The sequence below is a fragment of the Mustelus asterias genome, chromosome 16, assembly GCF_964213995.1.
Source record: "Mustelus asterias chromosome 16, sMusAst1.hap1.1, whole genome shotgun sequence".
Taxonomy (NCBI): domain Eukaryota; kingdom Metazoa; phylum Chordata; class Chondrichthyes; order Carcharhiniformes; family Triakidae; genus Mustelus; species Mustelus asterias.
This window is the reverse complement of record NC_135816.1, coordinates 34193928-34216391: the sequence shown is the minus strand read 5'-3', so window position 1 is coordinate 34216391 and position 22464 is coordinate 34193928. Positions and strand designations below refer to the sequence as shown.

Here is a 22464-nt window from a genome sequence, read left to right as displayed (position 1 = left end):
TAAGGCGTTTGACAAGGTCCCACATGGCAGACTGGTACAAAAACTAAAATTACATGGGATTTGGGCTGGGCTGGCTGGACAGATACAGAACTGGCTTGGTTATAGAATCATTCATTGGTTATAGAAGTCAGAGAGAAGCAGTGGAAGGGTGTTTTTCAGAAAGTAGATCTGTAACTAGTGGTGTTCTGCAGGGATCAGTGCGGGGAGCCCCGTTGTTTCTAGTACATATAAATGATCTGGAAGAAAATGTCTGATTATTAAGTTTGCGGATGCAATGAAGATCGGTGGAGTTGCTGATAGTCCTGGGATTATCAGAGGATACAACAGGATATAGATAGATTGGAGACTTGGGCACAGAAATGGCAGATGGAGTTTAATCTGGACAAATGCGAGGTGATGCATTTTGGAGGATCAAACTTAGGTGTGAATTATACTGTAAATGGCAGAACCCTTACGAACATTAACATACAGAGGGATCTGGGCATGCAGACCCAAGTTCCCTAAAAGTGGTAACACATGTGGCCAAGGTTATTAAGAAAGCATATGGCATGCTTGCCTTCATCAGTTGGGGCACTGACTACAAGAATTGGAAAATCATGTTGCAGCTATATAAAACGTTGGTTAGGCCACATTTGGAGTACTGAGTGCAGTTCTAGTTACCACACTACCAGAAAAACATGAAAGCTTTGGAGAGAATGCAAAGAAGATTCACCAGAATGCTGGCTATGAGGAGAGGCTGAATAAACTAGGATTGTTTTCACTGGAATGACAAAGGCTGAGGAGAGACCCGATAAAGGTCTACAAAATTATGAGAGCCTCAGAAAGGCGGGGTAGGATAATCAGAGGCTTTTTCTTAGGATGGAAGTGTCAATTACAAGGAGGCCCAGATTCAAAGTGAGAAGGGGAAAGTTTAAGGGAGATGTACAGGGGATTGTTTTCATGCAGAGAGTGGTAAATGCCTGGAACGCACTGCCAGAGGTGGTGGTGGAAGCAGACACATTAGCAACATTTAAGAGGCATCTGGAAGGGTATATTCATAGGGAGGGAATAGAGGGATACAAATCGAGTAAGGACAGAAGTTTTGTTTTAGGTTAGTTAGGGCATCATGATCGGCACGGGCTAGGAGGGTCAAACTTTCCTTTGTTCTAATCAAGTTAAATATATCCCTAATGTATTGGAAAAGGTGGTCATGCTAGCATAGTTAATCTCAATTCATTAGCAAAATATACAAGTTTAGTAACTTCTTCTACCACACCCAGCAGGATTGTATCAGTACTGAATTCAGGTCTGAACCTCCTTCATTAGTTTCCAAGTTGAAAAGTTTTCATTACTATGAATAGCATGATTGCTTAGTAGACAGCTAACTCTTATTACAACTCCTGTCCAGCATCATGTTAATATATACTAAAGGTGCTCAGAGAACAGAAAAGTGATAGTAACTTAAAACAACACAAACATTCTGAAAGCAAACTAAAATCAAATCAGTGTATAAGAATGAATCGCACTTGAACGTGTTCAACTTAACTACAAGGTTCCAAATCAAACTACAGCTTTCTGAGGATCAACTGAGCCATTCAAATAGCTTCAGCATGCTATCAATAGGCTAGCATACAAAGTGTTATTGCTCACCTCAAAAATGTACAATCATTGCATAATGCAATTTTTTGAATGATGAATTGAATTATGAAAATAGGATTGTCCAATTATTCAATAAAAAATAGATGAACTCAATAAAAAGCAGTTGACAGAGATTCCACAAGCTCTTCTGGACTGATCACTTAGATCAATACACTGCATTAGACACTTAGGAGCAACATTTTAGTACTCTGAAAACATTTATTGCTGAATTACATTTTACATCATAAACAAGCTTAGATTTACCTGCAGGTGAAACATGAGGACAACTGCTCATTTTCAGCAATTTCAGAGTATCACTGTTATTAGCCACCAAAACTTTAAGAGATGGGTCGTCTACTGGTGTGTCATCAATCTTGATTGATGACAGTGATTTTGAGTTCACAAACACCACAGTCAGGGCTGACACAAAACGCGACTGTGAAAGCAAAAGGAACGATAATGAATGCAGCATAATCTTAATTAAAGCACTAAAAGTTAAGATAGATTTTAAAAAAATAAAAAGTTACCTTTGACAAATTCATGAAACTGGGTCTTGCTGTGGAGATCAGTCCCAAGGTCTTTATGGAACAATTGACCAGTTGTGAAAGAATATCACAGGCTGCCTCTGCAGACTCAGTGCTACTGTCAACCTGAAAAATGAAAGAAAGTAGATTCAAATGATGGAAAGTAAGCCGAATGTTACAATCAATTCTGTAATTTAAAGTGAAACCATAATCATTGAAGGAACTATAAACAAGGTCCAAAACACCAACTGTGGACAGTATCCAAGCCTTTGTGAGTACTGCTTATTTGATTAGTTGGATACATTGTAAAAGCATAATTAAAGTATCAAGAAAAAAGATTGCTTTACTTTTATGCTTTACATGCCATTTGCCTGAAGAAATTACATATTGTCTTACTGACTCCTTCAGACAAATGTTCCAAATAGCTTTTATACAGCTCAATGTCAATTTTCCCAAAGGTGCACTAATTGTATACCTGTAATTCCACCAATCTGCACTGTCCAGAAGGCATTATCAATTTCAATCCTTCCCGACTTTAACAATAACCACTTGTGTTTGCTTAACATCTAAACGTAGTAAAATGTCCCAATACACTTCACAAGAACATTATCAGACAAATCTGACAATGAATCACATGAAATATTGGGATAGGTGATCAAAGGTTTGGTGAAAGAGGTAGGTTTTAAAAGGAGCACCTTAAAGGAGGAGGGAGCTGGCAAGGCAATTCCAAAGCCCATAGAACAGGGGGAAATTCTCCAATGCTGCAGTTATACCGAGCACAAAAAGAAGATGCTTATGTTTGTTGGAGGCCAATCATCTCAGCCCCAGGATATCACTGCAAGTGATCCTGAGGGCAGTGTCCTAGGCCCACTCATTTTCAGGTGCTTCATCAATGATTTTCTCCCTTTGTCAGAAGGAGATTTTCACTGACAATTGCAGCATTCAGTTCCATTTTCAAATCTCAGGTAACAATGCAGCCTGTGCTTGCATGCAGCAATGCTTGGACAAGATTCAAGTTGAGATTATTAAGTACTTGTATCATACAAATGCCAGGTAATGACAATCCCCAACTAGTTAGTCTGACCTTTTCCCCTCGACTTTCAACAGGAAAACCATCACTGAGTCACTCACCATCAACTAGAAACGTAACTGAACCAGGTACATAAATATCGTGACAACGAGAGCAGGTCAGAAGCTTGGTATTCTGCATCAAGCAACTCATCTCCCAAGAGCCTAAAGCCTTTCCACCAACTACAAGACAAGGGTGTGATGGAATTCTCTCCATTTGCCTGGATGAGTACAGCAACAATACTCAAGAAGCTTGCCATCATTCCTTCATGAATGAATACAGACTAAAGTCTCAATTTGCTCTTTCCAGGTCGACAGACAAAAATGCTCCCAACTTCCTTCACCCCAATATTAAAACATAAATCCCACCCATCAACTTTAGATTCAATTTTTTTGTTCAATTGCATAAGCTATATATAAATGCTGAGGAAAAACAATGTTTTATTTTTACTTACCACCCTTCCTCCACCATCCAGCCCACACACAGCTGTTTGCACCTCAGATATTGGTATGCTTTTTCAAAATCAGTTTTTCCCCTCCCACTGTTTCCAGGTTTTGGAGAGCATGAGAGAGATGAGGAAAAGCACTAGAATTTTTGACCCACTTCATGAGCAAGAGATTCCTTCCATGAAACGCAAGAGTGGATAGGATTAACCTAAGCTATGATGTTCCCCACTGCCAACCAATTTTCTGATGCCTTCTCAACTTCAGAATAGCCACTATTAAAGTACCAGAGTATCTACCACCAGTATGCTGGCTTTCAGAAATGGGGAGAAATGTATACTCCCATGGTTGTTAAAAAGAGGAAGATTATCCATAGCAAAATAAATATTAGCTATATTTATTTTTAAATATTGTATGATTCAAAAATATCTATTTTTTTTACCTTAAAACTGACGTACTGCAGATGATCTGCATGCTTTTTGATTATCTGTTGGATTAGATCTGGGTGGGTTGATTTCAGATAGGACGTGGCTGGCTGGTTCAATTCAAACTCAAATCGTCTCCATAGCTCAGGCATGTGAAAGACTTCATTCCATGTCCTGCATACTGATGATGCATAAGCCCGATCCACCAATGGCAAGTACTGAAAGATGTGTAGAATCACATCATAGTGCAGGTTTCCCCAGTCTACCTGACATGCACTCAGAGTTTCACTGGTTGGAGCTGAGCTCGTTTTTCGTCTTTTTTTGCCTTTATCAACATCTGAAGCAGGCTGGGTCTCAACATTTTGGTTTATTCTGTTTTGCTTCATTCTGTCGGAAAGAAAACAAAAGCTGATGTTATTTTAGTTGATGAGTGCAAAATGCTCACTTTTAATTATAGCTGGCAATGTTGGATGCAGATGACAAGCTTCGATCCTAGCACTGAATTCAAACTAAATCAGACTAGTTTATGGGATTATGCAGTTAATAAGGTGAAGATGCGATGTGACGTGATGTTTACCCAACAAAAAATCTGAAGGTCAAAAGGTAGTTTAAATAATAGGCGAGTGATTTTTTTCCCTCCCACAGATACTATGTGGAAATAGCAAGTATATTACTTATTTTATTTGGGAAATAGGGCGATGGGGTTAGTTATTCTTAATACTTCAAGGGAGCTAAAATTACTATAGATATAAAAGTACTATAGATATATACTAAAGAAATATTAACAGAATTTCAACAATTAGTAAGTGCATTTCTCTACTATTTGTTTCTTCACAGATATTGCCTCGTTGCCCTCGAGAAGCTGATGGTGAGCTGCTTTCTTGAAACACTGCAGTCCACATGTTGTGGGCTTACCTACAATGCCATTAGGGAGGGAATTCCAGGGTTTTGACCCAGTGTCTGCAAAGGAACAGTGATATATTTCCAAGTCAGGATGTTGAGTAGCTTGGAGGGGAACTTGCAGGTGGTGGTGTTCCTGTGCATCTGTTGCCCTTGTCCTTCTAATCAGTGGTTCCCAAAGGGTGCGGCGCGCCACACTGGTGCAGCGAGAGAGGATGGCGGGAAGATTCAAGGACAATCAAAGAAACATTTAAACATTCATGTATAGAAACCCGTAGAAGTTTCCAGATTTCATGCCATCTCTCTTTGTGTTACGACTTAACACCAGTGTGGCGCGCTGCACCCTTTGGGAACCACTGATGGAAGCGGTTGTGGGCTTGGAAGGTGCTGTCTAAGGATCTTTGGTGAATTTCTGCAGTGCATCTTGTAGATAGGACACACTGCTGCTATTGAGCATCGGTGGTAAAGGGAGCGGATGTTTGTGGATGTGGTGCTAATCAAGCAGACTGCTTTGTCCTGGATGGTGTCAAGCTTCTTGAGTGTTGTTGGAGTTGCACCCATCCAGGCAAGCGGGGAATATTCCATCACACTCCTGACTTGGGCCTTGTATATGGTGGACAGATTTTGGGGAGTCAGGAGGTGAGTTACTTGCCACAGCATTCCTAGCCTCTGACCTGCTCTTGTTGCGACTGTATTTATGTGGTGAGTCCAGTTGAGCTTCTGATCAATGGTCACCTCAAGGATGTTGATAGTGGGGGATTCAGTGATCGTAACACCACTGAATGTCAAGTCTCAGAAGAGTAGGGAGGTCCTCCTAGATGACAGATACCATATAGGAAAGTTGCAATTTTTAGGGAATATGGCAGAAAGTAGCAAAGTGAATACAGTCTCCCATGTCACAAAAGTAAATGTTCAATAGGTTGTGGGGCTAAGGGAGAGTGCCACAGCAGGCTTCAACAAATACTTCTTGCTAAATGGGGAAAAAATGGATATCTGTACTATGCAGGCAGTAAGTCAGCAGACGACAACATAATGTCACATTAACAATACAACCTGCCAAACAATTTTTCCAATCCACTCATCCTAAATTTCTTCACTACCGTGATACGATTCCAGTCTGTTCACAAAGGTCAAGGTTTCCGTATGCTCATAGAACTGTCTGTTCACTCACAACAATTATATAGCAATTTTAATGCAGTAAAACATCCCAAGTGTTTCACAGGAGTGTAATCAAGAAAATAATAACATTTAGCTACATAAAGGGACCAAAAGCTTGGTAGATATTGAGGTGCATTTTAACCGGAGAGCTAAAGGGATTTAGAGAGATTGAGAGGGAATGACCTAGGCAGCTGGACACATTGCCACCAATGGGGAAGCGATTAAAATCAGGGATGGGCAAAAGGCTACAACTGGAGGAATGCATTCATCTCAGAAGGGTTGATAGAAATTCAGGAATAGGCTAGGAGATTTGGGCTTTTAATGACAATCTGACAGCTTTCTGGTCACTTTTATCGATACCATTTTGCCGCACCCCCAAATTCAAATTCAAATTCACAAGTTTCCAATGATCCATGGATTATTGTTTCGAGTCCCTGGATTACTAGATGAGTAAATGGAACCACCAGGATACTGTACCCTATACTCTTTCTGATTTAGCAAGAGGGAACTAACCATAACCTATAAGAGAATCAGAATTAAACAATTTAACCTAGATTGCCTCAAACAGGTCTGTAGGAGGCACACACCAATTATGTGTTGAAAGGCCATGGAGGAGAAAAGTGAGACCAAGGAGTGAACTGGGAATGGATGCTTCATAGCTCTGTGCCAGCCCAACAAGTATTCATGTCAAACTGATCCTCTGTCTAGCATCTAACACTCAAGGACTTATTAGCAAGTAATCATATCTTGAAAGGCACCATAGTGGCCTAACTTGTGTGTGTAGACTAGAGCCACTGGTTGCATAAGCATTCAAATTACCTAGACTTTGCAAGCAATGACACAAATGCATTCACTTTGTTTGAACCAGAGGCAGAGTCAGAAAGGAGCAACTGATACCAATGAGGAGGTAAAAATGAGGATTGCACATGATGGACAACATCTACAGGACAATGATGGGAATTACTGTAGGACCCACAGGAAAAGAGTATGACCTTCACACAGACGTCGACCCAGGATATATTTCTGCTTCATAGATTAAGAGAAGAGCAGAACACCAGTGTTATTCAAAAAGTAATCCAAACTAGGAGTCAGTGTTATTGATATCAAAGCTCATAACAAACAATTGCACGTTCAGTTCTAAAAAAGATGTATGCAATATGGACCAATATTGTTTCTTGGTAATTGCTGATTACGTAATAATTAAATAATAAAATAATAAATGTATAGTGCAATACAAATCAACCACATGGGAGTGCTTTCAGAGCAATAAATCTAATTCCAGCTTTGGGTTATCTACAGCATCCAAACATCATTGGACCAAACCATTGTGATTACTGTCTTAACCTATGCATATTTTTCTGCTTTGCTGAAAAATAACATTCTGATTTTTCAGGGAAACTAGTCCTGCTGGAGAAATAAATCCTTCCATTTCTGCTGACTATTCTTATCCAAGTCAATTTGAATATTTTCGTAGGTTGAGTCATCAATCACCTTTGATGCAAGTCATACTTTGAAGGAACACTTCAAGGGCAAATAAGCCTCCCATAAAAATATAACACACGCAGTTTTATGCCCAAGGAATAGTTATAGCAATTTAAATCTTAATTTGCAGGTAAAATTAAGGTTACTACAACATATTGCAACGAATAAGTGTTGCAAATACTTTGTAGGTACACAATACCTCACATTGTGCAACAAAATTGAAAAGTGCTTAAAACAATCAGATCAGGCAGCATCTCCTAGCTTACCTCCACCACTCGGCTGTTAAACCCTGCTCCTAATACCAAAAGAAAGATGTGATTTCTAGAGCTCTTTTGGACCACTCGGCTGTTAAACCCTGCATGGTGGCACAGTGGTTATAGAACATGCAGCAATATTTAGTCTATCCTGTGAATGACAGCCATAAAAAGTGGAGTATTATTCTGCCTAAGACAATTATTAATTGCTAACATATTTTAATTTCAGAATGTTAACTATTATACTGCCACAAGTTAATGTTTCTACTATCAATAATTTTAATTAAGGCAGTGTCCTAGGCCCAACCATCTTCAGCTGCTTCATTAATAACCATCCTTCAATCATAAGTTCAGAAGTGGGGATATTCACTGATGATCGCACACCGCTCAGTACCATTCACGTCTAAACGCAGGAAGATCTGGACAATACTCAGGTTTAGGCTGACAAGTGGCAAGTAGCATTTGCACCTAGCAAGTGCCAGACAATGACCATCTCCAAACGAGAGAGAATCTAACCATCATCCCTTGACATTCAATGGCATTAACATTGCTGAATCCCCCACTATCAATATCCTAGAGGTTAGCAATGACCAGAAACTGAACTGGACTAGCCATATAAATACGATGGTTACAAGAGTAGGTCAGAGGCTAGGAATCTTGCAGTGAGCAACTCACCTCCTCATACCCCTAAAGCCTGTCCACCATCCATAAGGCACAAGTCAGGAGTGTGATGGAATACTCTCTATTTGTCTGGATGAGTACAGCTTCAACATCACTCAAGAAGCTCAGCAACATCCAAGCCAAACCAGTCCATTTATTTGGTACCCTACACACAAACATTCATTCCCTCCACCATCAACGCCTAGTAGCAGCAGTGTCTACCATCTACAAGAGGCACTGCAGGAACTCCACAAGACTTCTCAGACAGCACCTTCCAACCTATGACCGCAACTACCTAGAAGGACAAGGGCAGCAGGCACATGGAAACACCACCATCTGCAAGTTCTCCTCCAAACTACACACTATCTTGTGACGTTAGTGTACCTTTAAGATAATTTTTTTTTTAGAAATCATGCTCCTGCAATTCACAGCCTCAGCTGATGTCATTGTTGCCAGTTTGACTGGATATGTCCTTTTATTGCTGCTTAAATGGGGGTTTGTTTATTTTTTACAGGGATGTTAATGATTCTGCATTATAAGGAGATAAACTGGTTGGCAAGTCAGGTGATAGGAGCTTTTTTCATTTTCAGTTTGGGGCAGCAGGTTTTTGAGTTTTAGAAGGAACAGCAAGCTGTAAAGAAGTATTTCTCGCTCCCTGGTTTTGGAAATTCTGCGGGTTCCCTGAAAGCCTTCCTGGAATGGAAAATCTGCTGTTGGTGGCTTGACCAGAGTCTCCCTGGGATTCTGGGAAGCTCTTCTGACTTCAAAATGTTCTGGGTGTGTCAAGAGGACTACTAGAACTTACAAGACTAAGAGTTTTCAATTCTCCAACCAAGTGACTCAATTCCAGTGTCACGTGAACATAAGACTTGTTGTGTTGAACTTATTTAAAGGATTTTGTCTATGGAAGGCTTTGGTTTGATTGGAACATCTTAGATATAGCTGTTATATATTATCATGGTTATTTTGTTTTTGTTTGTAATTGATAGAAGTTATTGCTAATTTTCTTTCCATACATGTTAACTATATTCTTAAATAAACTTTGTTTGATAAAAGCTCCCTCGTGGGTCATTTGAATCTTACCTGAAGTGAAACATATCATGCTCACCCTAGCCAAATTCAAGGTGCAAAAGTTATGATCCAGGCAGGCTCCATAAAACACTTTGGAGTTTCTGACTTAAACCATAACAATCCTGACTTGGAAATCTATCACTGTTCCTTCACTGTCACTGCATCTAAATTGTGGAACCTGCTCCCTAACAATACTGGGTATACCACAGAGACTGCAGCAATTCAAGAATGCAACTCACCAAAGACAATAAATGTTGGCCCAGCCAGCAATGCTCACAACTGATGAACCTATTAAAAAAAAACCTTGCCAACGATGTTACTTCAGATCCAGAGCCACGCTAACTTATCATATTTCTTTTAAGAACAGATGAGTAAGATAAGAACCAATGAGAGTCATAGCAAAATTATTCATGACAGTGTTAAGCACCATTAATACTGTCAGTAATTTGTGCATTTTTCACTTGTTCAACAGACAAGTGACTTGCAAAATGCTGCAGATGCTGGAATCTGAAACAAAAACAGAAAATGCTGGAAAATCTCAGCAGGTCTGACAGCATCTGTGGAGAGAGAATATAGCCAATGTTTCGAGTCTGGGTGACCCTTTGGATCTGCTGAAATTTTCCAGCATTTTCTGTTTTTGTTGCAGTAAGAATTACTTTGTTTAAAATTTAAATAAACATTCTAATTATAGAAAACAAGAGTTGATAAATTTATATCAATGGTTTACATTCACTGAATTTCTACTGGTTTTTCAAAACAGAAACTGCTGCTAAAACTGAGCACCACGTCAAGATGCATTAAATAAAGTGATGAACACTAATTTACCCAAGACTTGTAATTACAAGGTGTCACTGCATAGATTAACTTCAAATAACTAGTTTAGCAAAAGAATGCCGAAGCTAACAAAGTTATTAAAAATGTTAGCTTCCAATTAATTCAATGGCTCATAATTTAACACCTGGTGTGCAAAGGTCACCATCTGCAGAATACCAATTAAGTTTCCTTCCACAAAACGAGGGCTATAAATCAACTCTAATTTAAATTCTCAATCCATGTACAAATATGCACATATATTTCACTTTGTTGAAAGTGTTCCATTTAATGCTACATCAAGTAGCAAAATACATTACCTTAATTTTGTTTAGAAAGTAAGATAATATAAATGAAAATATAGGGTTTAGGTTAGAAATAAACCAGGAAGAATAGATCTCAACGTATAAATTGCACTTGGAAAATAGGTAAACTTCATGTTCAAAGATTTATGGCTTATTCTGTTAATAACATGTGATAAAAACATTTACAACAAAAACTACATCACTTGTATTTAAGGGTGGAATATTATTAAAGTGCTTAATACCTCCCGGGTCTTTATGTGACGAAGCTTTCAATTTTCTTCAGAAGATTTTCGGCCATCTTGAAAATTCTGTTAGCAGGGATTCAAGTTAGAAATTTCAGGAAATAACATCCCCAACATCTAAGTACGTTACTAACTGGTCACAGAGATAGCATAAGTTTCTATTCCCATACCCCCATTCCGAACATTACAAATCAGTACCATCAGTAATATTGCAACTTACAGGGACATACTCCCCTTGTCAGTTCCTTTTCAAACTTAATATTCACATTTAGACTGACAGTGAGCCAAACATAAAAATTTCTATATCCATTCAGACAAAATCATAGAAGTACCCTATTTTTGGTACACTAATTAAGATATGTTCTGTGACTGAATGCATAAGAAATTTCTCTCCGATCCTTCAAGTTTTGAAAATGAGATATGACCCAACAAAAACAGGAAATGGTCTCTGCTTTAAGAAAGTCATGATGTGGTGACGCCGGCGTTGGACTGGGGTAAACACAGTAAGAGCTTTAACAACGCCAGGTTAAAGTCCAACAGGTTTATTTGGTAGCAAATACCATTAGCTTTCGGAGCGCTGCTCCTTCGTCAGATGGAGTGGAAAGCTGCTCTCAAACAGGGCATACAGAGACACAAAAATCCACTCCATCTGACGAAGGAGCAGTGCTCCGAAAGCTAATGGCATTTGCTACCAAATAAACCTGTTGGACTTTAACCTGGTGTTGTTAAAACGCTTACTTAAGAAAGTCATACAGAGGACAAAGGCTCAAATATCATGAACGAGATATTGGTTTGAGTCAGTTAATCCTAAACCCAAATTAAAATTAAAGATTATCTCCTTTAAATCTTTATTACGCGATGGAATTACATTTGTTCTATTTTGCCTGTTCTTAAATGTGAATGGAATAACTGCATTTCATGATGCAAATTATTTATGCAAAGCAAAAAAAATTATTCAGTTCCTTCAATTTTAAAGACAGTGTGGGTAATGTTGTGCTTCAGCACGCTGCTGTCACTCTTCCCAGTTTAAGAGAATTTACTGTGCATATATACTTCCAGAGACACGAGTACACTGTTACAAATGTGGCATTTAATATTATGTTTTGATACTGTGTCTTCAATTTAGGATAAAATGGAGGAATGAAGGGGATCATGTAACCCTCTTCATTCTAAATTTTGTTAACAAGTCTAGGTATTAAATTTTAAGAGGTGGGGGGGGGGGTGATTGTTTTACTGGGAAGAAGGTACAAGGTCTTCATGCCTGTAAAAATTAACCAAAGCATCTGTGCTGACTTATGGATAGACCGCTAGATTCCAAAGTCCCAGAAAGGTGTCAGGAATGTCAGATTTTGGAAATAGTTATATTCTAATCTGTCTACTTAGTTTTCAAGTTCAGATTGGTGTAAACTAATTAGCACTTCTACCTGGATGCAAGGCCTATATGATTCGCTTTGCCATGGAGATGGGCTTTGAAAGGGGAACGTTGATTGGAAGCCATTATATGATCAGTTTACAGGGATTTTTCTTAAGACAGAGACTGAAGAGGCCAAGTTCATGACAATTTAAACGAGACTGGAAGATTTGACTAGCTTTGGCTCGAAGGAGGAATCTCAAGGATAACCCTCACTATCAAAGTCAAAAGGAAAAGAAGGGAAACAAACCCTAAGAAGCTAAGAATCACATTGGACTGGTTCCAGGTGTTAGAGTGTCTCCTTAAGGACAAAGTAAGGTATGCCTGTAGAGGGAGATTTTGGTTGTGTTACAGCATTAACAAAGGATTTTTTCTATAGTTTGGAGTATAAGTATCTGACAAAATAATGTTTAGTCAATGTTGCTTTTAGTTTGTTTGTTACAGCAAATGTTTTAAAACTTGAAATCACGTTGTGCAATCAAATTTGCCACTGGAATATTTGTTTTTTTTAAATTTATTGGTTTCTACAGGAATCATAACACCAACAAAGTCATTGTCAAATTCAAGCTATATGTCACAGTCTATTCCCAGTTATTGGGGATATCACAAAGGTCAATATCGTAAGTCTGTATCACAAAATTATACTGATGTAGCTGTTTTCAACCAGGGCTGCAGAATCTTCAAGGTTGAATTTACATTTGTCACAAAACAAATTAATGATATTTTAGTTTCATTAAGGCAGTCCCAATAGTGTCACATTAGCAGGCATTGAGCTGCAAGAACATATTTCTCCACATTAAGCCACGTATTCACCCGCTCAGCCCCAATATTTTCCTGTTTACAGGCAAACACCTAATTCTTTTTTAAAATATTTCATGGATTCTGATCAACAATGAATAAACATTCTAACTCCCGCTGTGTAAAGAATGTCTTCCCAATCTCTCCTTTAACCTAGCTAGAAGTGGGTGTCCTTGAGAAAACATTTTCTAGCAGTTTGTTGGTTGAAATGTTTGATAAAAGTCTTTACCATTTGCATGGAATTGGACATAAACAATTTTAAATATATGAATTAATTTGCCAATGCAGTACCCAATCTACTGTACATTATACGTATATTCACTGGAATAGGTAATGTACCTTACATAACACCAGAACCACTAATTTAAAGTGATTGAATAAGTTATATTGTGTTTCCATCGCACAGCATTGTAGGTAGGCGTGTTAATATCTTCAGGATTAAATTCTGTTGTTACATATATGTGTGGAAACTAAATCAGAAAAGTCTGGAAATACGCACATCAGACCTCATCTGTGGAGAGAGAAGCAGAGTTAATGTTTCAGGTCAATGACCTTTCATCAGAACTAAGAAAGTTAGTAACATAATAGGTTAGTACAAGTGAAAGGGAGAGGATAACTAAACAAAAACTAAAATGAAGGTCTATGATAGAACAGAAGACAGGATAGAAAGGTTGATGACGCAAGGTCAATGGGAGCAGTAATGGGACAAGTAAATGAACAAAAAGATGTCAAGAACATAAGCTTAGCTATCCAAATTGTTTCCAAACATCTTAAAATGGGAATTGTAAGATTAGTATATCTCACACAAGTGGACAATGAAAACAATGGAACAATTGACTGGTTGATAATCACAATATTAGGACAAGTGTAGGCTAAAGTCTAAATTTCACTCTGTGGACATCATCTCAGTTTTAGCTACTCCCTCTCATACCCCAGCCCAATAGTATCCTCACACTGGTCCTTCCCTTAAAACAAGATTGCTTCCAGCCAAGCCCTCCAAAGAGTCTCTCATTTTAATACACCACACCAGTTCTTGGACTGGCCACATTAATCCTAATTTTGGTACCAAATATTACGCAACATTTAAACAATGACCCTCCAATCTGGGATGTGTTCCCACCTCAGCTAATACCCCATATAACCCTCTCTTTTTAACGTATTCTACAGCCCCCTATCCCTTTCTATTTCTCCAGCCATTAGAAAATCAGTCTCAATCTTGGTCTTCATAGGAGGATTGAAATGGATAACACAAACAAGGGAAGTATGAGAGAGAATGTTTTGGTAGAAAGTATCCCCAGAAGAGAAATGGAGGTGGGGTTGGGGTTGGGGAGGGAGGGGAGGGGAGGGTGAGGAGAAACTTACAGTGAATCACGAAAGACAGAAACGGATCAAATATCTGGAGAATAAACTTCAGAATTTTGTATATGATCATTACCATAAGAGATCTACAGAAATATAAAAAGAATTGCCTGAAACTAAAGTTTTCAACAGACCACTAGAATAAGCTTAGCAGACAGCAAATCAATTTTGCCACTCACCTGCAATAGGGCCCTTATTTCCCAGGCAGTGTTTTACAGATAAAATGTAACATATACTACTGGATCTGAGTTACCAGGAGAATATTAAATGATAGGACCAGCTATGTCAGGAATACATTAACAACTTTTCTTATAAATAGAAGTTACAAGAAAAACAATAATAGCTAAGCAGTTTAGTTTACACTGTAAACTAACAGCAAAGCTCAAGTAGTTTAGAATTATTAATACTAACTGAACTCTTACATAAAAAAGCTGTTTTGCTTTTGGCCTCATTTTTGGAACACTGATTGGTCCACATTAACCACATGACACAAAAAAGTCAGTTACCAGGAAGCCTACATGTAGAGAAAATAAAATAAATTGAGCTGCTTCAAAAAATAATCAACTTGGCACTTCCCTAACATTGTACCAAGGGTTAAAGTTCAGCTGTTTAAATTGGATTCTTCAAAATATCAGAGGAATTTGCTTGTAATTATAACTGCCACTAGTTCCAGCTATGATAAAATAGAGAAAATGAGACATAGCTTCCAGAATATTCCAGGCAATAGTGCAAATACCTTTTCCAGCTCAAAGCAGCTGAGTGTTGCACAATGCTCAAAATTCACCGAAGAGGACTGCTTCATACAGGGGCGATGTGGAGATGTCGGCATTGGACTGGGGTAAACACAGTAAGAGTTTTAACAACACCATGTTAAAGTCCAACAGATTTATTCGGTAGCAAATGCCATTAGCTTTCGGAGCACTGCTCCTTCGTCAGATGGAGTGGCTATCTGCTCCATCTGACGAAGGAGCAGCGCTCCGAAAGCTAATGGCATTTGCTACCAAATAAACCTGTTGGACTTTAACCTGGTGTTGTTAAAACTCTTACTGTCATACAGGGACACAGTAAGAAGTTTAACAACACCAGGTTAAAGTCCAACAGGTTTATTTGGTAGCAAAAGCCACACAAGCTTTCGGAGCTCCAAGCCCCTTCTTCAGGTGAGTGGGAATTCTGTTCACAAACAGGGCATATAAAGACACAAACTCAATTTACATGAATAATGGTTGGAATGCGAATACTTACAACTAATCAAGTCTTTAATTGAGTTTGTGTCCTTATATGCCCTGTTTGTGAACAGAATTCCCATTCACCTGAAGAAGGGGCTTGGAGCTCCGAAAGCTTGTGTGGCTTTTGCTACCAAATAAACCTGTTGGACTTTAACCTGGTGTTGTTAAACTTCTTACTCTGTTTACCCCAGTCCAACGCCGGCATCTCCACATCATACAGGGACATGCAGGGCTGAGGCCACATCACCGTAAGAATAGGGCTCTTGACAACATATACCTCCCATTACTCTTGTGCTAAATATCCAAACACAACAGGTTGAGCGGGTTCTGAAGGAGTTTCTGGGGATTTTCATTCACTTTTAATGATTTACATCTGCTACTTTTTAAAATGTTATGTTGGAAAGAAAAATCTGGGGAACAAACAAGCAGAGTGGGACTTAATCAATTTAAAAAGCTGTGCAGTGGACTTCTTCACTTTTTCTGGATGTGGCTTGAAGGCTGCTCAATGGTGCCTCAACTTTCAATATGTTAACGACTTGATTGAAGGAATAGCAAGTTACATAGAACATAGAACAGTACAGCACAGAACAGGCCCTTCGGCCCACGATGTTGTGCCGAGCTTTATCTGAAACCAAGATCAAGCTATCCCACTCCCTATCATCCTGGTGTGCTCCATGTGCCTATCCAATAACCGCTTAAATGTTCCTAAAGTGTCTGACTCCACTATCACTGCAGGCAGTCCATTCCACACCCCAACCACTCTGTATTTTCAGTTTTCAGATTACAGCAAGTTACAATGTACTCACTGTAAATTGTGTAGATGGAAACAATAAATTACAAAGACTAAGAAAGTGGGCAAAACAAAGATAGACAAATCTCAATGAGATAAAGTGCAAGGTTATCCAGAGACGCAGTGTTCACATCATCCAGTCTGGCCTCAAGGCCTCCATTATCAGAACCTGCAGAGAGCTTGGTCACTTGATTTGATTGACTGGTTTGATGAGAACGATCAGGAGATCCAGGACCTGACATGCTGCAATTGCAAAGCTTTTCTGAATCTGAAACAGCAACCCAGCTCGAAAGCAAGAAAACAGCTCCATAGACAGCTGAAGGCAGAGGTTTAGCAAAAAGTCCCTGCAACCCAAAAAATAGATGGTGGGTGGAAAAGGTGCAGGAGATCCAGCAGTTAGCAGACAACCATTACGATGAGATTTCTTTAGCACAGTCAAGACGACCTATGACCCAAGCACCCAAGGCCCCACCTTTTGATTTGATTTATTATTGTCACATGTATTGGTATACAGTGAAAAGTATTGTTTCTTGTGCACTATACAAATTATACCGTTCATAGAGAAGGAAACGAGAGAGTGCAGAATGTAGTGTTACAGTCATAGCTAGTGGAGAGAAAGATCAACTTAATGCAAGGTAGGTCCATTCAAAAGTCTGACAGCAACAGGGAAGAAGCTGTTCTTGAGTCGGTTGGTATGTGACCTCAGACTTTTGTATCTTTTCCCTGACGGAAGAAGGTGGAAGAGAGAATGTCCGGGTGCATGGGTCCTGAATTATGCTGGCTGCTTTGCTGAGGCAGTCAGATGTGTAGACAGAGTCAATGAATGGGACCTACTGCTGGCCAAGAACAGAGAGAGGTTCATCAAGAAAAGAGAGGCAGTCACTATCTGCTAATGAATGCTGCAAAGACCTCCTTAATCGACATTCTATCTTCAACCCAAGTGTCCGCGACTCCATCCCACAGCATTCTACCTCTCACTATATAATCACAGAATCCCTATAATGCAGAAGGAGGCCATTCAGCCCATCGAATCTGCACCAACCACAATTCTATCCAGACCCTATTCCCATAACCCCACATATTTACCCTGCTAACCCCCTGACACTAGGGTCAATTTAGTATGGGCAATCCACCTAACCCACACATCTTTGGAGTATGGGAGGAAACCGGAGCACCCGGAGGAAACCCACGCAGACACGGGGAGAACGTGCAAACTCCACACAGACAGTGACCCGAGGCCGAAATTGAACCCAGGTCCCTGGCACTGTGAGGCAGCAATGCTAACCACTGTGCCACCATCTCAGCTCAACCTCAATCTGGCCAAAGTAGAAAAAGCCATCCGGCAGCTAAAGAACAAAAGGTATCAGGAGCAGATGGAACGCCTGCCGAAACATGAAAATATGATGGAGAAGCATTGCTGTTGGCCACAGGGAAGGTAATCACAGAAGCCCTCCTTTTGTCAAAAGAGCTCCTCCCAAAGTCCCAATGTGGATTCTATCCACTGAGAGATGCTTGGATAGGCTCTTCACTGCGTAGCAACTACAAGAAAATTGCAGGGAAAAGTACCAACACTTGTAGATGGCCTTCTTTGACCTCACAAAGACCTTCAACAGTGTCAACTGCGTGGGATTATGGGGTGCCCTCCTCTGAGTTGGCTGCCCCCAAAGGTTTATCACCATCGTCAGTCCCCTCCAGGAGGACATACAAGTCATGATCCTGAACAACGGATCCACCACACAACTAATTCACATTTGGACTGTTGTCAAGCAAGGCTGCATCATTGCATCAAGGCTCTTCTCAATCTTCCTTGTTGCCACGCTCCAATTCGTCCTCAGCAACCTCGTCGCTGGAGTGGAGCTAAACTAAACTATGGAACAAATGGGGAAAAAACAAAACATTGCGATGCTGGAATCTGAAACAAAAATAGAAAATCTTCAGAGCATGAACTCTCTCCTCCACCTTCACCCCATTTCCATTTTTAAAAAAAATTTGTTTCATTTTATGCATCCATTTTATCATCTTTCTTTCTCACCTCCATTTTTTCACTTTCCATTCCAGCTCTCCTTCTTGTGCCCCCCCTCCCCCTGCCTTCAGGACAACTGCCACATTCATCAGGCAGTCCTTTAACAATTTACACCTCTGTTCTGCCAATAAACCCATTATGATCACTTATTGGACACTTTGTTAGCACCTTCTCAGCCTTCTGTATTCTCATTCCCTTTGTCACATTCCATGCCCGTCACCCCCGTCCTCATAGTATAAATCTCCACTAATTCCCTTTGCTCTCAGTTCTGACGAAAGGTCATCTAGACTCAAAACGTTGGCTCTATTCTCTCCCCAGCTGCTCAGATTTTCCAGCATTTTCTGTTTCTGGAACAAATGGGAATCTGTTTAACCTTCACTGCCTACAGGCCAGATCCAAGGTCGTCTCATCCTTTCTCATTGAAATACAGTATGCAGATGATGCTTGTGTCTGCGCACACTTGGAGGCCAAGCTCCAAGCCACCTTCAACACCTTCACTGAAGTTTACAAGAGTATGTGCCTTACACTAAATATCCATAAGACTTAGGTCCTCCTCAAACTACCCCCGCCACATAGCACTAATCCCATTATCAAAACCCACAACAAGGCCTTAGACAACCTGAACCACTTTCTGTATCTTGGGAGCCTACTGTTACTAAGGGCAGACATCAACCATGAGGTTCAACACCACCTTCAGTGAGCCAGCATAGCCTTCAGTCACCTGAGGAAGAGAGTACTTGAAAGCCAGGACCTCAGACTTGGCACCAGGCTCATGGTCTACAGAGCAGTCGTGATAGCCACCCTCCTATGTGGCTCAGAGATGTGGACTATGTACAGCAGTCAGCTCAAAACCCTGGAGAAGTACCACCAGCGCTGCTTCCACAAGATCCTGCAAATCCACCAACATCAGTGTTCTCGTTTAAGCCAAATCCCCAGCATTGAAGCATTGACAACACTTGATCAGCTCCACTGAGTGGAGCACATCATTCGCATGCCTGACACCAGATTCCCAAAACAAGTGTGCTACTCAGAGCATGGACACAAGGATGGCTGAGGAAACTCTCCAAGGACATCCTCAAAACCTCTTTGAAAAAGTGCAACATCCCCACTGACACCTGGGAATCCCTGGCCCAAGACCAGCCGAAGTGGAGAAAAAAAATCTGGGAAGGAGCTGAACACCTTCAGTTTCATTGCCAAAAGCAAGCTGAAGCCAAGCATCAACAGTGAAGGGATTGTGTAGCAACCCGGGCACTCCACCAACCCACGTCTCTAATCACTGATTGCCCCACCTGTGACAGAGACTGTAGGTCACGCATTAGATTCCTCAGTCACCTAAGAACCTGTTTTTATTGTGGAAGCAAGTCTCAGTGTGCGGAGACTCCAAGGGTCTACCAAATAAGAAGATGCAAATCTGGTGCACAGTTACAAACAGTAATCAAACTTCTAATGGAACAAAACGATAACCTTTATCTCAATAGAGCTGAAAATGTTTTTAAAAGTTGTGCTTCAGATGAGCCTTGGTCACCAACTGGACAGGTATTCAGTTTTGGACACTAAGGGTGGGAGTTTCTGGCCACGCTCACCCCAAAACTGGAAAATTTCACCGGAATAATAGCAGTGCTAACCACTCTGCCACCCTATTTCCTTGGGTGGGGGAAACCCAGGAGTGGAAGAGGGGAGCATAATCTTAATACTTAAAACAGATCACTTCCAAGTAAAAAAAGGAAGACAGAAATTTTTCTTCAACGGCTGTAAATGCTGGGTCAATTGAAATTTCAAGACTGATATTTTTTGCTAAGTAATAATATCAACAGATATGGAGCACAAGTGGGTAAATGAAGTAGAGATCAGCCAGCCAGAAACAAAATGAAGAACATGGCTGTATTTCCTACTAGTTTCTAACTTTCCACAATGTTCCTTGATCTGTGCGTGGCTGTACTTTCAGCTGCTAGGTTCCAAGCTCTGGAATTCCAACCCTAAACTGTTCTGCCTCTCTACATCTCTTTCCTCCTTCAGGACACTTGTTAAAACCTTAAAATGTTTTGGTGACTTGTCCTAATTAAGAGGTAGGATTTATAGAACCATAGAATGGTTACAGCACAGGAAGCCATTTGGTCCATCTTGTCCATGTCAACTCTCTGCAAGGGCAACTCAGATTGTCCAACTCTCCAAACTTTTCCCTGCAATATTTCTCTCTCCAGGTGCATTATTCAATACCCTCTTGAAAACCATAGCTGAATCACATGACTCAGTCAGTGCATTCCAGGTCCTAATCACTTTGTGTAAAAACTATTTTCCACATGTTGCCATACCTCATGTCATCACGTCAGTGTACTCTGGTCTCTGACGCTTCTGCCAATGGGAACAGTCCTCCGTCTCTCGACTAAGGATGCCAGCAGAGTGTACGCCAGAGGTCAAAAGTGAAATCGTGGGTTTTCACAACATTCAATTGGAGGAAATTTAGCTTCAACCTCTAGTAAAGCAGCTTTAAATTTATAAAAATATACTGCATAGTGGTTTTACTTTTATGGATTGTAAATTCCAAGTAGGCTGGCCCATGATAGAATTTTTTGAGGAGGTAACTAAGTGTGTAGATGAAGGTAGTGCAGTTGATGTCATATACATGGATTTTAGTAAGGCATTTGATAAAGTCCTACACGGTCGGCTTATGAAGAAAGTAAGGATGTGTGGGATAGAGGGAAGTTTGGCCGATTGGATAGGTAACTGGCTATCTAACAGAAGACAGAGGGTGGTGGTGGATGGAAAATTTTCGGACTGGAAACCGGTTACCAGCTGAGTGCCACAGGGATCAGTGCTTGGTCCTCTGCTATTTGTCATTTTTATAAATGACTTGGAGAAGGGGGCTGAAGGGTGGAGTAAATTTGCTGATGACACCAAAATTGGTGGAGTAGTGGATGAGGTGGAGGGCTGTTGTAGGCTGCAAAGAGATATAGATAGGATGCAGAGCTGGGCTGAAAAATGGCAAATGGAGTTTAACCCTGACAAATGCGAGGTGATTCATTTTGGTAGGACAAATTTAAGTGTGGATTACAGGGTCAAAGGTAGGGTTCTGAAGAATGTGGAGGAACAGAGAGATCTTGGGGTTCATATCCACAGATCTCGGAAGGTTGCCACTCAAGTGGATAGAGCCGTGAAGAAGGTCTATAGTGTGTTGGCGTTCATTAACAGGGGGTTTGAGTTTAAGAGCTGTGGGGTTATGCGGCAACTTTACAGGACCTTGGTGAGACCACATTTGGAATATTGTGTGCAGTTCTGGTCACCTCACTACAAGAAGGATGTGGAGACACTGGAAAGAGTGCAAAGGAGATTTACCAGGATGCTGCCTGGTTTGGAGGGTAGGTCTTATGAGGAAAGGTTGAGGGAACTTGGGCTTCTCTCTTTGAAGCGGAGGAGGTTGAGAGGAGACTTGATAGAGGTTTATAAGATGATGAGGGGGATAGATAGAGTGAACGTTCAAAGACTATTTCCTCGGATGAATGGAGCGGTAACTAGGGGGCATAACTATAGGGTTCATGGTGGGAGATATAGGAAGGATGTCCGAGGTAGGTTTTTTACTCAGAGAGTGGTTGGGGTGTGGAATGGACTGCCTGCAGGGATAGTGGAGTCAGAAACTTTAGGAACATTTAAGAAGCTATTGGATAGGCACATGGAGTACTTCGGGATGATAGGGAGGAAATAGCTTGATCTGGGTTTCAGACAAAGCTCAGCACAACATCGTGGGCCGAAGGGCCTGTTCTGTGCTGTACTGTTCTATGTTCTATGAGCTAAGTAAACAGCGTGACAGTCAGGGCATTTTATGATCTACAGTTTGGAAAAACTCACAGATTTGCATAATTCAGGAATAACTCCTAAAAAGTAACGGAGGCTTAAATTAAG

General features: G+C 40.4%; 1 protein-coding gene across 5 annotated transcripts in view; it reads right to left on the bottom strand.

Annotated features, from left to right (window-relative positions):
- LOC144505090 (F-box/LRR-repeat protein 3-like) overlaps positions 1 to 22464 on the bottom strand; it is a 42444-nt gene that overhangs the window by 4948 nt on the left and 15032 nt on the right. For 2 of the 5 annotated variants that reach the window (XM_078230886.1, XM_078230885.1), the window contains exons 2-7: positions 13509 to 13680; positions 10961 to 11026; positions 5653 to 5792; positions 4096 to 4465; positions 2145 to 2267; positions 1882 to 2053 (exon numbers count right to left, since the gene is read on the bottom strand). In XM_078230886.1, coding sequence (XP_078087012.1) covers positions 1882 to 2053; positions 2145 to 2267; positions 4096 to 4464 — 664 coding nt within the window. In that variant the 5' untranslated portion in view covers position 4465; positions 5653 to 5792; positions 10961 to 11026; positions 13509 to 13680. The remainder of the gene's footprint in view (positions 1 to 1881; positions 2054 to 2144; positions 2268 to 4095; positions 4466 to 5652; positions 5793 to 10960; positions 11027 to 13508; positions 13681 to 22464) is intronic. The other 3 variants (XM_078230887.1, XM_078230888.1, XM_078230889.1) reach the window with 3 other exon arrangements.